The following is a 16892-nucleotide window of genomic DNA, read 5'->3' as shown; positions in this document are numbered from 1 at the left end:
AATAATTTAATTTAGTGTTTCTATCATCACTTGTTTCCAAATTACCATGATGGTACAGGAATATCTTTTTACAGAATACTTTTCATAGTTGAAATTATTTTCCTAGGGTAAATTTTTCAAAACAAAGAAGTTAATATTTAGAAACTTTAAAAGAGTATTATTTTTCTTTTTATAGAGGATGTGTTTCTGCTGGAAACTGATAACCCGAGGACAACACTAGTGTATGGCATTTTTACAACATCAAGGTAATTCAACAGTTACATTTTACGAGTTAAACAATAAACTTCATGGATTAACAGTAATTATTATAAAAGCATTCTTTTCTTCAACTTTTATTTTGCATGTCATTTGGGATGTAACCCTTCCATTTTATTTACTTTTGCCTGATTACCAAAATATATTGGAGCTAAACTAATGCTTTCCAAATGCTTTTGTAGAGAGTATTTGTAGCAATTGCATGATATTTTTATCAAACAAATGAAAATATGAATTGAAAATAAATGATTTTTTTCAATAAAATAATTTGAGGACTCATGAGCAAATAAAACTTTTGGCATATTTTTGGTTACTGTTATCACAGGTAATAAATGTTTATCACCTGGATTGTAGTGATAGTAACACAAGTGTATACATATGTCGAAACTTACCACATTGTATACATTAATTAATTATGTACTGTATTGTTTTTGTATACCAGTTATACCTTAGGAAAGCTGGAAACAATTAGGCATTTCTATAAAAATACTTCTTACTTCTGAAGTAAAGTGATGACTATTTAGAATCTGAAAACATTGAACCAATTTTTTCTTTTTTTTTTTTTTGAGAGGGAGTCTCACTCTGTTGTCCAGGCTGGGGTGCAGTGGCACGATCTCGGCTCCCTGCAAGCTCCGCCTCCCGTGTTCATGCCATTCTTCTGCCTCAGCCTCCGAAGTAACTGGGACTACAGGCGCCCCACCACCACGCCCGGCTAGTTTTTTATATTTTTAGTAGAGTCAGGGTTTCACTGTGTTAGCCAGGATGGTCTTGATCTCCTGACCTCGTGATCCACCCGCCCCGGCCTCCAAAAGTGTTGGGATTACAGATGTGAGCCACCACCCCTGGCCTTTTTTTTTTTTTTTTTAAGATGGAGTCTTGCTCTGCTGCCCACACTGGAGCGCAAGGGCATGATCTCAGCTCACTGCGACGTCCGCCTCCCCGGTTCAAACAATTCTTCTGCCTCATCCTCCTGAGTAGCTGGGATTACAGGCATGTGCCACCACACTCAGCTAATTTTTGTATTTTTTTTATTTTTATTTTTAGTAGAAACAGGGTTTCACCATGTTGGTCAGGCTGGTCTCAAACTCCTGACCTTGTAATCCGCCCAACTTGTGCCTCCCAAAGTGCTGGGATTACAGGCGTGAGCCATGGTGCCTGGCCAGTTTTCTTATTCCATATGAGATTATTTTATGTGTTTGGAAATTAGTTTAATGTTCTCTCACTTCTCTGGGATGCCCAAACCAATTAAAGTAAATATTTCAAGATAAATAATATTTTCATATTTTCCTGCTCATATTTTTCTTTATTAATTTTATACAGTCATATTCTTTAGAGTTAAGCTGTAACTCAGCCAGTGTGGAAGATAATGGGTCTCTTTGATTAGACAATCAAGTACAAAACAAAACTCGAAAGAGCTGTTTTTTTCTTTAATGGGAAAAACACAGTATAATTGTAAACTGCAATGAGCTATTAAAAGTAAAAGAAATTTACAAGGAAATTGTTTTTAAATATTTGCAGTTGCCCCACAAGATGTCTAATAAGATGTCTTTAAGGATGTGTTTAACTCCTATTCTAAGTAGTCTTGATTTAACTCACAAAAGAATTGAACAGAGAGGCGGAGCGTGGTGGTGGACTACAGGGTCCCAGCTATTCCAGAGGCTGAGGCAGGAGAATGGTATGAACCCGGGAGGCGGAGGTTGCAGCCTGGGCTTTGTCTCCAAAAAAAACAAAAAAAAACCAAAAAAACAAAAAAATCAAATTTTTAAGAAAATGTTGTTTTCAGTAAAACTGTTTTTCTAGTTTTTTTCCAATACCAGTAACTTTAATATCAAAAAATTCAAAATCATCATTCTGCCTGTTAATGTTAACGATTAACAATGTATCTTATTTGTTTTTATGGGAATGCACCTTTTTTCATTAGACATCTAATTTGAAATAAATATGTGAGTCAGAGAAATACTCATTTCAGCCAACCTGCCATAGGACAATGGAAATATTTCTTACTAAAGATTCAAACAAATTTTATGAGGTGTCATTGACTAAAGATGGTTTAGTGAATATTTTGGGGCTCATATTTTTTGTTCTGTGACCAACAGGGGAAGTACATAAACCATGACAACATAGACTTCTCCAACTAGTATTCAGGATACCATGTGAGAACACTCTTATTTAAATAATCATAATACAAAAAGATATGGTGTTCAATTATTAATGAGATTCATTTCTTTGAGTTAAATGCTGATAGGATATATGATAGTGACTTGGAATTCAAATTCATATTTTTAAATAAGTCATCAGTATACTTTCTTGCTGCTAAGATAAACTAGTTAGAAACTTTTTTGAGTTGTCCTATATTTTGGAAACATTGAAAAGGACTTTACTATAACTTACTGTCTATCTCCATGGATGAATTGAGTATTGTAATGCTTTATGTATCAATACCTTTTTTCAAAGTTTTTCAGCATTTCACATGTGTTCGATAACATTTAACTTTTCTATGGTGAAATGTTAACTTTTTATCATAAATTTTACCATATATTTTTTAATTGTATTTTAATCTTAAAAATTCGAAAATGCCTTTTTCCGTTTTCTTTTTTAGCTCAGTTTTCAAAGGATCAGCAGTGTGTGTGTATCATTTATCTGATATACAGACTGTGTTTAATGGGCCTTTTGCCCACAAAGAAGGGCCCAATCATCAGCTGATTTCCTATCAGGGTAGAATTCCATATCCTCGCCCTGGAACTGTAAGTATCCATGAAAAATGCTTTGTTATGATGCTTTATAAAAATTGATTTAACAGCCGGGCACAGTGGCTCAAGCCTGTAATCCCAGCACTTTGGGAGGCCGAGGCGGACGGATCACGAGGTGAGGAGATCAAGACCATCCTGGCTAACACGGTGAAACACCATCTCTACTAAAAATACAAAAAAATTAGCCGGGCGAAGCGGTAGGTGCCTGTAGTCCCAGCTACTCGGGAGGCTGAGGCAGGAGAATGGCGTGAACTCGGGAGGCGGAGCTTGCAGTGAGCCGAGATTGCGCCACTGCACTCCAGCCTGGGCAACAAACAGAGCAAGACTCTGTCTCAAAATAATAATAATAATAATAATAATAATAATAAATTCATTTAACAAGTAATGAATATCTGTGGGGTTTGGGGGTTTTTTTTTTGAGACAGAGTCTCGCTGTGTTGCCCAGGGTGGAATGTAGTGGCACAATCTCGGCTCACCTCACCCTCCACCTCCAGGATTCAAGCGATTCTCCTGCTTCAGCCTCCTAAATAGCTGGGATTACAAGCAGGCACCACCACGCCCGGCTAATTTTTGTATTTTTAGTAGAGATGGAGTTTCGCCATGTTGGTCAGGCTGATCTCGAACTCCTGACCTCATGATCTGCCCGCTTTGGCCTCCCAAAGTGCTGGGATTACAGGTGTGAGCCACTGCAGCCTGAATATCTATTTTAATTAAGGAATAACCATGTGAGAAATAATTTAGAGATACTTCATATAGAGATAGTGACATTTCTAGGAATCTATTTAGATGGAAATTGTGTTACATACATCTCAAAGGAAGAAAATTTATGTGTTAGCAAATAATTACAACAAATGAGATGTAATTATTCAAATAAAGTATTTATAACTATAAAGTAACACAAATCAGAACTGTTTAACTATAGGCAGCTTTCTAATTAGGAATGGTCTGAACTAGAAGTACTGTTATTAAAGCAGGTAGATACATCCATATCATGCAATATTAGTAGTATTAGGGATACATTGAAAACTCAGTTTTCCAGCTGAAGATACAGACAATGCACTTGAATATTAGAACCGGAATTGTTCTAAGGGTCCATTGATAAGTCCTACTCTTTCTTTTTCATTTGGCCTATAATAATGCTGCCTTCTAGAATGTTGATTAGTTTTTGTTTCTAAAATGTCAGACAGTACACCTGGAGAGATGTTATACAATTGAACATTAAGAGAAATGTAATCTTATATCTCTGTATTTCATAAAATAGGGTTATAATTATAAAATGGATAAATATGAACAATGAATTTATTTTAAAAATCAAAAGGTAGATACTAACAGTTATGTAAACAAGGTGTTCCTTTTTTCTTGAATTTGAAATTATCTTTGCTAATATCTTCCAAATAATTATCCCATATAATTTTTACTAATTGTTGATTCATTTTATCTTTGTTATTAGAGTTTATTTGCAGTATTGTTTACTCCTTTATTTTCTTATCTTCTTAAATTTTACTAATGTTCATTTTTTGAAAATTGAAAATATAGTTTGCTAAGCCTTTAAAGAGCACATTTTATTCCAAAAATTTTTTTTTTTTTTTTTTTTGAGAAGGAATCTCGCTCTGCCGCCCAGGCTGGAGTGCAGTGGCCGGATCTCAGCTCACTGCAAGCTCCGCCTCCCGGGTTCACGCCATTCTCCTGCCTCAGCCTCCCCAGTAGCTGGGACTACAGGCGCCCGCCACATCACCCGGCTAGTTTTTTGTATTTTTTTTTAGCAGAGACGGGGTTTCACCATGTTAGCCAGGATGGTCTCGATCTCCTGACCTCGTGATCCACCCGTCTCGGCCTCCCAAAGTGCTGGGATTACAGGCTTGAGCCACCGTGCCCGGCCTATTCCAAAATTTTTAAAGCTTAAGTTTCATTCCTAGCTAGGAAACTCAAAGTTTAATCATTTATATGTATTTTGTGTGGAACAATTGATCTTTAACTAACTTTGGAAAAATTATGGGAATTGCTACTTATTCATAAAAAGATTAAATTTTTAGGACATAATTATAAGTGACAACAAAGTCCTGTCACAGAATTTATATTATCCTTTAAGATGATCTCTCTTTGATGTTCACAGCTTGAAAGAAGATGGACAGAACATTAATTTTGTATAAAACAGGGAAAAGCATCAGTGGATACAGCCATTTTAAGATTGGGGAGTGCTGGATAAGAAGCGGAAATTATTTAAGAGAAAAGGAAGGGGAGGCTGAACAACTTTGAAATTCCATTATATATCAAAGGCTGTTAACTATTTTACTCAACATATTTTATGCATTTTCAGAGAAAAATACACTTTTGAGAGTGACTTGCTATTTGAAATTGACCTAGTCATAGACTCATCTTAATATGGAAAATTAAGAGGTGGTTGTGATTACATGTGCTTTCCTCAGTGATTCTTTTGAACAACATATAAATGGGGTTATTACAGGAGCATTTGATTTGCAAACTCAACAAAATTCTGTTCCCCCCCAAAAAGCTTAAGAGAAACTCTTCGAATAAAGATATTAAAAAGATAAAAGAGAGCCATGCTGCTTGAATCAGGGTTTGAGGCCTCAGAGCCTCATGCAGTCTGTGCTGGAGCCAGTATGTACCCAGCTTACAAGAGCAGATAATGTGCACCTCTTCTCAATTAAGAACATTAGAGTGGTAACTTGAAATCAGCCGTCATGAATCTATTTACACCATGGAAACTGACAAATGCTACAAATCAGGAATTTTTTTTTCCTTAAGAAAAGTGACCTCTGACATTACCTCTCATCGGGCTCTTCACCCAGGTGACAACTTGAAAGGCACCTTAACAAATGTGTAGAACTCAGAGAATCACTGTGAGAATACCACTCATGTCAGGCAGCAATTGTTCTACATAAAATGTAGGAATACTAAGCCCTTTTTAATAAAACAGAATAAACCAATGCTAAATTAGAAAATTCTGCTAACAGTCCCACTTTTCACTGTTTTTTAGCTCTGAAGAATGACCATTTGTTTCCTATTCCAAAGCAGTGTAGAGTAAGCCAGGGTTAGCACCACACATCTGCAGCAGACTCCATGAAAAAAGGGAGTAGTCAGGGTTTAAGAAATATTTCTATAATGTGGTTTCTTACATCTGGTGTTGAGACCAGAGCAGCTCCTTTAAATCAAAAAATTGTCAGATGAGTGATCCTTAGAGAATAAAAGAGGCAGGGTAGAGGAGTGACCTCTGGAACTCCTCCTGGAAAAGCATACTTCCTTGAAGATTCTATCCCTCCACCCTTCAACCAGCAAAACATCATGAAGTCAGCTCTCTGACTCAGAGTGGCAGTGTCTGTCTCTTCCTGCACTTCCAGGGTTTAATGTCGTGTCATGTAGCCAAACCATCTGCAGCCAAGTAATCCAAAGTATTCTCTCTTCTCTAAGGTTAAGAATGTTGCTTCTGAAGTCCTCCCAATGAAGGATCAACTGTGATTGTCCTACTTTATTTCCCCATATAGTAGTATGGTTGCCCAGTCAACCCCATACATACATGGCTGTGTTCTTGAAGAAATGAGACTGGCAGAAATCTCATACCCTCGTTCTAATGTTCCCCATAGATGCTTCTTTTAAAGCACGGTTGATAGCTCAGTTAGCAAACGACCCCATCAGCAAGTCCAAGTCAGTAGGAAGAAGTCTGCCAATTGTGTCATAATATTTTTCCATAAGTAATTCAAGTTTGTGGAAGAAACAGGACACTTTTGGTATGTTGCAAAGGGCAGCCAAAGAATGAAAATTCTGTGGCCAAGCAAACATATTACATTATTCTGCTGCAACGTGTATAAAGCTTCTGCAGGAGATTGTTTGTATATGTTGTATATCCTGTTAAGGCAGAACTTAATGAAAGTGTTCAACTTGAACATCTCTTTATAAGTATAACGGAGTCATGTGCTTCCATCATCATGCTTTGGACAGGTCGGGTACATGCAAAGGATCACAGAAAATTGATGATCCACATAGTCAGTAGTGGCAAGGATACAAGAAGCTCATTGCTGGCAGTTTTGTTGATTATATACGTCTTCTGGTTGTGCTTACATTAGAGTATTTCTGTTTCTCTTAGATGTTTGAAAACAGGAACGTTTCTAAGAAAATTGAATGCAGAAGACATACAGACATGAAAAATTAATTACATGTCATCTCACATTGTTATTCAAAACATGTGAATAACATTTTAAAAAAATAAATATTGAAGTTTAGAGGAGAGAGGGGTTGTAGTAAAACAGCCTGATTTGAAAAGGGACAAAAAAATGTGAGATTGAGCTTGCCCTAAAGAGTGATTGGATGTGAAAAAATTGGGTAAGAAAGGAAGGGGTTTTCAGATGCAGGGTACAGCATACACTACAAGACACAGATGGAAATGAATAAGTGAGTTTTCAAAGCTCTGTGTGGGTTAGTAGGACTGGAACAGTGGGCTTTTATATGTAGGGGAGGGCAAATATAAGGAAGATGAGGGTCAGCTAATGCACAAGTACAAGTCTTCAACTATGTAATTTTTTGGGCTTCAAACAAAGGGCTTGGATTACTAAGGTTGAAACACAAAATATGAGTTTTTCTCAGTGTACACATTTCATAGACCAGTACTAGAAATAAACCTAGATTCTAGAGTGCCACTAAGACCCTTTATTTATCTATATACCACTCATCCCCCACGTGTTAGGTTAAGATCCCCTCGACCATGCTAGTCACTCTTTCTCTGCCTGGTTTTGCATTATTTTCTGCAGTCTGTCTTCAGCCTCACCTCCTACCTCTTTCCTTCACTTTGGGCTCCATGATCCAGCAATGCCCTAGGAATTACAGTTCTCTAAATACTCTCAATTTTGTTTTCTCATCTCTAAACATCTTCACTGACCTTGGCAGCTGTAAGTTCTCCACTATTACAAACTCAGTTTAAAAATATTGGCTCTTGACTATGTAGGGAAATTGATCCTAAACCAAAATTGATTATTTATCTTACATTTGTCTCAAGTTATTACTTTTTGTCATAATATTGTTACTTTTCTTTGAATATGTCTTTCTTACTTGAATACTTGTGTCTAGGAGATAACAGTAATTTTATATTATTATGTCCCCTACTGGGCACATCAAAGTGCTTTTTGGATAAAATATGTCCAAATAATGGATACGTATATTAATATATAAGTATATTCTGAAAACTGGCCTAATGGATGTGAAGATTTAGAGAACATTTAGAAATTTCAGAGGGCAACAGATATTTATGAATACCTGAGTATAGGAAAGAAGTTTGGTAAGGACAATTGCTGTTACTTTCCTAACATGGCCTTCTTATTGTTCGTAGCATTTTATCTCACACTTTAGTAATCAGAGCCCTTGAACTGTCTTTACTCAAAAAAGGAGGGCTTATCACTGCTTGATAAATAGCTAGGAGAACTGAGGAAAAACACTTAAAGGAGAAGTTTACTTACTTAAAATTACTTAATGACTATTTGCAGAGTAAAATTAATGTTCTAAAGAATGAAACACCAGCCTAATTAGTGGACAGATACTTTACGATAGCACATAGATGTTATGTTATCTTGGAAGTTTCAATAAACATGCTTTATTATATTGCAAGGTGAGAGAAAAGTTAATCACATCTGATTTATTCTTGGCAGTATGACACTAAGCAAACTCAGTACTGCAGATAGAGTCTACAAAGGGCAATCAATTTTTGTTTGTGTTACATTATTAGCACTCATTGTCTTATCAGCAGAGTTGATGCCGTGAATCAGTAGAAGAATTAATTATTATGAAAAAGAATTATTTGGTAAGCTTGAACATGTACTAGGAGACACTTTTTTCTAGGTGATACATTCATGCGAGTATTAAAAAAAGTCTTGTGGGGAATATTTTAATGAATGCAAAGTAACATCTTTGATTTGATTTGCTTAGATTACCTCTTTAATAACTATGGTTTTGAACAACCTTGACATAATTGTTAACCTGGGTTTCAGTTACCTTTAAGGAAAAGCCAGAGACTAGGCACTGATAACTTAATAAGCTTATCTCACATCAAACTGTACTAACTAGAAATTATGTAAATTGTTTAGTAATGTATGTTAACTTTGATTTTTCCAGAACTTAGAAACGAGAATGCTTGCAAATACTTAAGGAGACATATCAGTTTAGCAAGCCATAATTAGTGGTGTTTTATGAAGATCTGGAACTATTTAAATTACCCATGCATTGCTCTTTCCATGTTTTCATGCAGTGAGCAATGTAGTTCCCTTTTTCCACTTTGTGTGAAGATTGAGGCTAGAAAACACCCATAATTCTGTATTTTACAGAAGTATGGAACACATTCATCAGCTTAGAACAACCTCAAATTAAATTTTTTGTCCTCATTTTGCTCTTCATTGTGAGCAGTTTATAAATGTGTATTTAAATATAATACTTTTAAAAAAATAAAAACGTGAACTCCAGATGAAAGTCTAGTTAATGGAATAAAGAATGAGAGGTTTCGTTTTATTACTTGTCTCATTACTACTACTCTTTTAAGTCATTTAATTGCTCCTTGTGCCTTTCTACAGAAAGAGAACTATTTTTATCAGATCTGTAAAAAGTTCTAGTCTAGTAATGTTAACTGGTCAAAGTTAGTCTAAATATTGCACTCATGATGATGCAATCTAAATGAGTGAGATGATATTAGTAATCTGCTGAGATCTAGCTGCACATGGAGGTCTGCCTGGCAGCATTGGCCCAAAGGCACGAATACTGTTGGACAGCTGTTGCAAGGATTTAACCTGGAGATTGTCATATTTTGTTTGGCCCCCCACGTTGCTGTTCTTTTTTTTACCGAATCAACATTAAACACTTGGCAGATTTTACATAAAATTCCACATTCTGTCTTCTGCTGAGGTCTGGAAGCACGAGGATTTTATTCCTGCTTAGAAGCAGTCAGCCGGATAAGTGTTCATTGCCATCTTTGGATAACACATACCTCCCTAGTTTGTCACAGTCCCCATTGCATCCTGCTATTTATGTCTGATGCTGTGCCTATTGCTATCGAGCAGGCAGCTTGCTTTGTTACTTTCCTTTTACCACACACCTCTCTAAAGAAGATAAATGAAAACACAATAGTGCTGTGTGTTTCAAGAAAACTATAACATAGTGTTTTTGTTTCTGGAAGTGGAGATATCAACAGGAATTTAATATTGACTGACAGGTATTTAATAACTTAGTAATAATATTGTATGTGTTAAAATATTATACCCAATGGTTTTTCTCATATAGCTTAACACTCAGATCCAATTAGTGAGTGAGTTTGAGTTCTGGCCTCAGCCGTTCCCAGCCTACCCTGAAGTTTGGCCTTAGGTGCCCTACGAATGGAATCTTCTCCTCAGAAGCCCTTGTCAGGTTCCCTTTCCAGAACTGCTGACGCTGTTCAGCAGTCCTTTCTCCAGATCTCATTCTTGTTTTCTGCCTGCCCCTTTGGACTTAATGCTCTGAAACTTTTCCCTCCTGACCAGAATTGAGGCCCCTGTTTCATACAGACCCTGCACCAAAATTGCAGGCCAGATACAATGAATGATATAATGCATTCATTCAGCTACTCTGGTGATTATCTACTAACCAGCTCTGTTATAAGTCTGATGGCAAAACAATAACAAAATAGACCCAGTTACAGTCAGCACAAGCTTGCAATAAAGACGCAAGCAACTACATAATATACTGTTAGTTAAAATAGGGCTGTGAAGAAAAATGGCAGGCCAAGGAGACAAAGTAGAGATGGAGAAGGGGAGATACTTTTATGTCATCACATTCAAGAAGCAACTTTTGAACTGAGAACTGAATGAGGTAACAGAAAACAATATGGGGTGTTCTGAAGAGGAGTATGCCGGGCAGGGAACAGCAGGTGCCGAGATCCTGGAGGGAAGGTATGCTTGAGGCTCAGGAGCAGCAAGACCTTTTGTAGGAGGGGCAGTCTCAGGCCAGATCATGCAGAGGCTTGTAGGCCATTCTAAGCTGTTGGTATTTTATTCTAAGGATAATGAATGGGATCTTTGATAGAGGGGAGTTACCAGATTTAATTTACCACATCCAATCTAAGCTATCTTCTTCTTCTTTTCTTCTTCTCTCCTCCCCTTCTCCCTCCTCCTCCTCCTCCTTTTTTTCTTCTTCCTTTTTTTATGGAGATGGGGTCTCACTTTGTTGCCCAGACTAGAGTACAGTATTGCCATCACAGTTCACAGCAGCCTCAAATTCCTGGGCTCAAGTGATCCTCCTGCCTCAGTTTCCCAAGAAGTTGGGATCACAGGCATGCACAACCACACCTAGCTAATTTTTAACTTTTTTCCCAGAGATGGAATTTTACTGTGTTGTCCAGGCTGGTCTTGAACTCCTGGCTTCAACATCCTCTCATTTCAGCCTCCCAAAGTGCTAGGCTTAGCCACCTAAGCCCCTAAGCCCCAATTTCTAAGCTCTCTCTTTTGGGAGGGCAGATCAGATGAAATAAAACTTTTACGTGTCAGAGTTTGACTGAATTTAATGATAATATGACTTACTTTAACAAATAGCAGCATTAGATTGTGTCCACTAGTTTTTGTTTTCCTAACAATATGGTGTCTGGCACAAAATAAGAAATAGAAAAATGGTGAGTGAGAAGGGTGAAGTTATCTCATATATAAGATGGCATCAGTTCGTCTCTGAAAACAGAGTAACGTACAAGGATTTAGCCTAATTCAAAGTTAATACACACGGTGTTAATCATCTACAGATGGTAAAACATAGTCATGCTATTTCTTTTCGCCTCCATAGGTAGCAGATACACTTAAAACAACGGGAGCTTCTAAGTGATTTCAAAAGTAGAGAGTTTTTGTTATTAGTAGAACAAGGCAACTATTTTATTAACTTGGTTCTTTAAAACTTTCTTTCTAGTGTCCAGGAGGAGCATTTACACCCAATATGCGAACCACCAAGGAGTTCCCTGATGATGTTGTCACTTTTATTCGGAACCATCCTCTCATGTACAATTCCATCTACCCAATCCACAAAAGGCCTTTGATTGTTCGTATTGGCACTGACTACAAGTATACAAAGATAGCTGTGGATCGAGTGAACGCTGCCGATGGGAGATACCACGTCCTGTTTCTCGGAACAGGTAAATATTTGAGCCCAACATGTGCTTTAATATGTAGTAAAAGTATGTATTAAATATAGGTCGTAGGTAAGGGCCATGATATTGAAACTGGAAAAACTCCAGTAATTACTTCTGTCTGGCCCTTAGTGAGATATTTAATCTCTTTTTGCCTCAGTTTCCACATCTGTAAAATGAAGCTAATAAATAAATTATAGAGTTCTTGTGAGGAATATATATATATATTTAATATATAATACATATAATATATGTAGGTAGGGCTATATGATTTTCTTGGCAATTTGTCATTACAAGATATTTGTATGATTTCTCTGCTGCACTTTCCACCCGAACTGGAAATGAACCAGCTTTGTGAAAAGCTTCTACTTGTCTCAATGGAAAAAAAAAAAAAAAAAAAAAAAGCAATGATTACATACTAGAATTGCATCCAGACATCACCGAAGCTAGTTTGTCCCTTATTTAATAAGCCATGTAGTTAAGTGTTCCTTTCAACAGAAACAGACTCTGTGACTTCTTAATCAGTACCTGAAGCCATTTTCTAAGGATAATGATAATGACAGATAGCATGTTCAATATAACATTTGGAAGTGAATGTGACTCAAATATAAACAGGTTTTTTGAAAATATTGATGGCAGTCTTAATACATCTACAAATTCCATCAATTTACTTTGATAGAAGTTGAATGAAAATGTGCTTGTTTATAGACACACATGATGTGGAATAACTAGCATTGTATGTTACAGAGCAGTGATTCTCAAAGTGTGGTCCCTGGACCAGCAATATCAGTGTCACTGAGAACTTGTTGGAAATACAAATTCCGACGTGCTTCTTCCAAAACTCTAGGGATGAAACCCACTCATCTCTGCTTTCCCAAGCCCTCTAAGTCATTCTGATGCACACAAAAGTCAGGAACCACTCCTCACGTCTTTCACACCCTGGCTTGTTGGTCAGGCGGTAATTTAAAATCTATTTCAAACATCCCTAACTACCTTACAGGAACTGATGAAATCTCTTCACTTACAATAACACTCCTTACAATACTGTCTTATTGTAATCTTAGAACCACTTTATGAATTAGGTAGTTTATTAGGAAATAGACAACACATCTGTAAAAGTCATTATAAAATATGGCAGTGGTGGAATATGTGTTCTGGATTAAGGGATAAATTGCAATCGTACTTCAATCAGTTTCAGATGTGGATACTTTTTCTTGGCTAAATAAAATTTCCAAAGTGTGCTAAGATAAGGATTTTATTTTATCCTTTTTTTATTCTTCAAAACCGCATATCTGAATGTTTCATTTTCATGTAATTTCAGCTTTACTGGTCTGAGACTGAGAATCTTCTAAAATGTACTACTACATTTGTTATCCTTTTTGGCATCCTAGGTTGGCATCCTTTCCCACAGTTGGACATAGCTGAGTTTTCACTCGTCCTCTCTTTGCTTGCCTGACAGCTGAGGAATAATCCTTCCTTCCTGGAATTACTGTTCCTCACGCTGCTCTCAATTTGTGTCTCATCCTACCATCTCCAGGACTTTTGTTATCAAGTATATTCTTACTCACTTGATTCTTCCATTTCATCCTCCACTGAATCCTCAACTTAGAAGCCTTGCCAGGTTATGAAACTAGATATCTGTCTTCACCCACTGCCACCTCTGCTGTTTTGCAGATTTTGCCAAGGTCTTGCATGGTCTCATGATAAGAAAAATACAGGCTTTTAACCACTGAAATACCCCTGTCTCCTATTTGCATCAGTTGGCATTGGAGAATCTCACTTTACCTGTTGCTTCAGTCATGTGTCAGAGGATTTTCCTCTCTTCCTAGTGGTTCCGTCTTAGCTGGCTTCCTCCTGCCCATGAATGTGGGTATTCCTTGAGGTTCTGTCTGTGGTCCCCCCATTATTTTTTTTTTTTTTTTTTTTGAGATAGAGTCTTGCTCGGTCGCCCAGGCTGGAGTGCAGTGGTGCGATCTCGGCTCACTGCAACCTCTGCATCCCAGGATCAAGATATTCTCCTGCCTCAGCCTCCCAAGTTGCTAGGATTACAAGTGCGTGCCACTATGCCCAGCTAATTTTTGTATTTTTAGTAGAGACGGGGTTTCACCATGTTGGCCAGGATGGTCTCCATCTCTTAACCTCGTGATCCGCCCACCTTAGCCTCCCAAAGTGCTGGGATTACAGGCATGAACCACCGCACCTGGCCTTATGGTCCCCTTTTTTAAGATACTCCATGTCCATCTCATTCGTTCACTTGGCTTCAATTATCCATTCTGTGCAAACAAATCCCAAATGTATATTGTTATTCCTTACCATTACCTATGCTCAGTGTTTTCATGTACAGTTGACTGTTAGATAACACACATTGTATAACCCATTAACATTTCAAACATCATGCTTCAAACTCAATTTATCCTGTTTGAAAATTCTCCACCCCGCAGTTAATCCAATCTCCCATATTTGTATTCATTACTGAACATTCCTCTCAAAGTTCTATCTCTCTTTGCTATATAATTTCTCTCTAGGCACATCACAGTACCTGATAAGCTCAATAAATATTTGTCAAGATAAATTGAAAATCATAACTATGTCCATTGTTACTCATGTAATATGAATTCATAAATGTGACTGTAAAAGCTAATCTTCATCCGCATATAAGGTTTGTTCTCTATAGATACAGCCTTCATGTAAGTGACTACAAAGATTTGCTTTTAGCCTTAGCTCAATCATTCAGCGTAGAGTTTGTGTTAGAAAAACAGTTTTCTTTTTCCTGAGGCTGTGTGGTAATTTGCAATATTACCTCTCCATAATGTCTCATATTACCCAGAAAAGGTGGCTGTTTTTTTCTCTTGTGAGGCCTGCCTTAAAGGTGGACTTTGATGCCACAACTAAGTTGTTTTTTTTTCTTTTTTCATGAAAATCTACATGAAATAATTGTATATTCTACATAAAAGATGTAGATTTCATGGGTGGAATTTTAAGCCATTATGAACTGTTCAGCAGTGTTTATTCATAGAAGACAGTAAGAAGCATACTTTTGCACAAATTCTTTGGCTTTTCTTACCACATAAGTTTCTGGCACCATTTTCATAGAATTTTTATTTTGGTATTTAAACACTTGTGTCATTTTCAAAAACAATATTTAGGCATATGTTTTTAATTGTAGTGGAAGCTGCACTGATGATTGCTTACAAAGCCACAGGAGTCTCTTGAGAATCCCATCCTAATAGGAAAGTGTGTGCTGTGGCAATGCCCCTGCCAACAGCATCTTACTGAAGAGATGGTAACGTACTTAGCCACTGGAGCTTACTGTCGTTACAGGCTGCATTATAATTTTTAAACAATGATTTCAATTTATCTGAGTCTCTAGCAACCAGTATATTGGTATAAAATATTTACTGTGGCCGGGAGCGGTGGCTCACGCCTGTAATCCCAGCACTTTGGGAGGCTGAGGCTGGCGGATCACCTGAGGTCCAGAGTTTGAGAGCAGCCTGACCAACATGGAGAAACCCCACCTCTACTAAAAATACAAAATTAGCCGGGTGTGGTGGCGCATGCCTGGAATCCCAGCTACTAGGGAGGCTGAGGCCAGAGAATCGCTTGAACCTGAGAGGTGAAGGTTGTGATGAGCGAAGATCGTGCCATTGCACTCCAGCCTCGGCAACAAGAGCAAAACTCCGTCTAAAAAAAAAAAAAGAAAAAAAAAAAACAACAACAAAAAACTACTGCTCAAGTAGTTCTTGGTTTGCTGGTGAAATTTCTCCCAAAGAGAGTTCTGTCTTCCTGTTTATAACTAAAAGAGACAAAATAGCATTTTGGGGGGAGAATCACAGGTCATAGTCCCAGGATTTCCCAGCATTATATACCTAACTGTCTTGGAAAGGATATAACATTTCTAGGGTGTTTCCAGGTTCCCTAGTGTCAGACAACCCTTCAGCTATTATAAACTAATGATGATGCTCCAGTTATTGGCACAGTGAAGCAAGTTTCTCTTTTGTCTTTTCTTCTGTATCGTCATAGAAAATTCAGGGGAATTCAATGAAGACATTATTTGTCAAAGAAGATGCCATAGGGGAAACTTCTGTGACAGTTCATTGGAATGCAAATAGGATTCCATGTAATGATATTCACTTTGAATATTATGAATGATTTTGTAGCTTATAGAATCTCCATGGTAGATGTGTGGGCTCTGTGCCTGGTAACTGTTAGCCCAGTACCATTATCGTATACAACTCTGGCTGAATTTGAGATACTGACCTTCTACTTCCATCAAACTGTATTGGATTATTTTTTGTGTTGCCAGATATCAAGCAAAATTAATTAATTTATTAATTAATTTTAAAAGAAAAGAAAAAATGGAGGGAGGAAGGGAAAGAGGGAGGAAGGAAGGAAGGAAGGAAAAGTGAACTTTGTCCTCTGACCTTTTATTTCTTATGGTTTTCATTATTTTTATCTAGTCTTTGGGTTGGCAAACTATTAATATAACCTGTGGCCCAAATCTAGCCCACTGTATGTTCTGTATGGTACATACACTAATAATGTTGTTTTGCATTTTTAAGTGGTTGAAAAAATAAAAAGCAGAATATCTCATGAGCAGTGAAGATTATATGACTTTTAGATTTCAATGTCCATAGAGAAAGTTTTATTAAAATATAGCCATACCCATTCATTTACATTTCGTCTGTGGCTGCTTTTGTACTACAGCAGCAGAGTTGATTAGTTGCCGCAGAGACCTTGTAGCCAGCCAAGCCAGA

The 16892-nt window shown here is 37.2% G+C and overlaps 1 protein-coding gene across 2 annotated transcripts in view; it reads left to right on the top strand.

Annotated features, from left to right (window-relative positions):
* SEMA3C (semaphorin 3C) overlaps positions 1-16892 on the top strand; it is a 347210-nt gene that overhangs the window by 281880 nt on the left and 48438 nt on the right. For both annotated transcript variants that reach the window (XM_033192842.1, XM_033192841.1), the window contains 3 exons: positions 176-245; positions 2855-2999; positions 11922-12144. In XM_033192842.1, the coding sequence (XP_033048733.1) occupies positions 176-245; positions 2855-2999; positions 11922-12144 (438 nt within the window). The remainder of the gene's footprint in view (positions 1-175; positions 246-2854; positions 3000-11921; positions 12145-16892) is intronic.

This window comes from Trachypithecus francoisi, unplaced genomic scaffold (assembly GCF_009764315.1).
Source record: "Trachypithecus francoisi isolate TF-2019V2 unplaced genomic scaffold, Tfra_2.0 Lachesis_group4, whole genome shotgun sequence".
In the NCBI taxonomy this organism is placed as follows: Eukaryota; Metazoa; Chordata; class Mammalia; order Primates; family Cercopithecidae; genus Trachypithecus; species Trachypithecus francoisi.
Note: the sequence above shows the minus strand (reverse complement) of the source record. Positions and strands in the feature narration are given on the sequence as shown.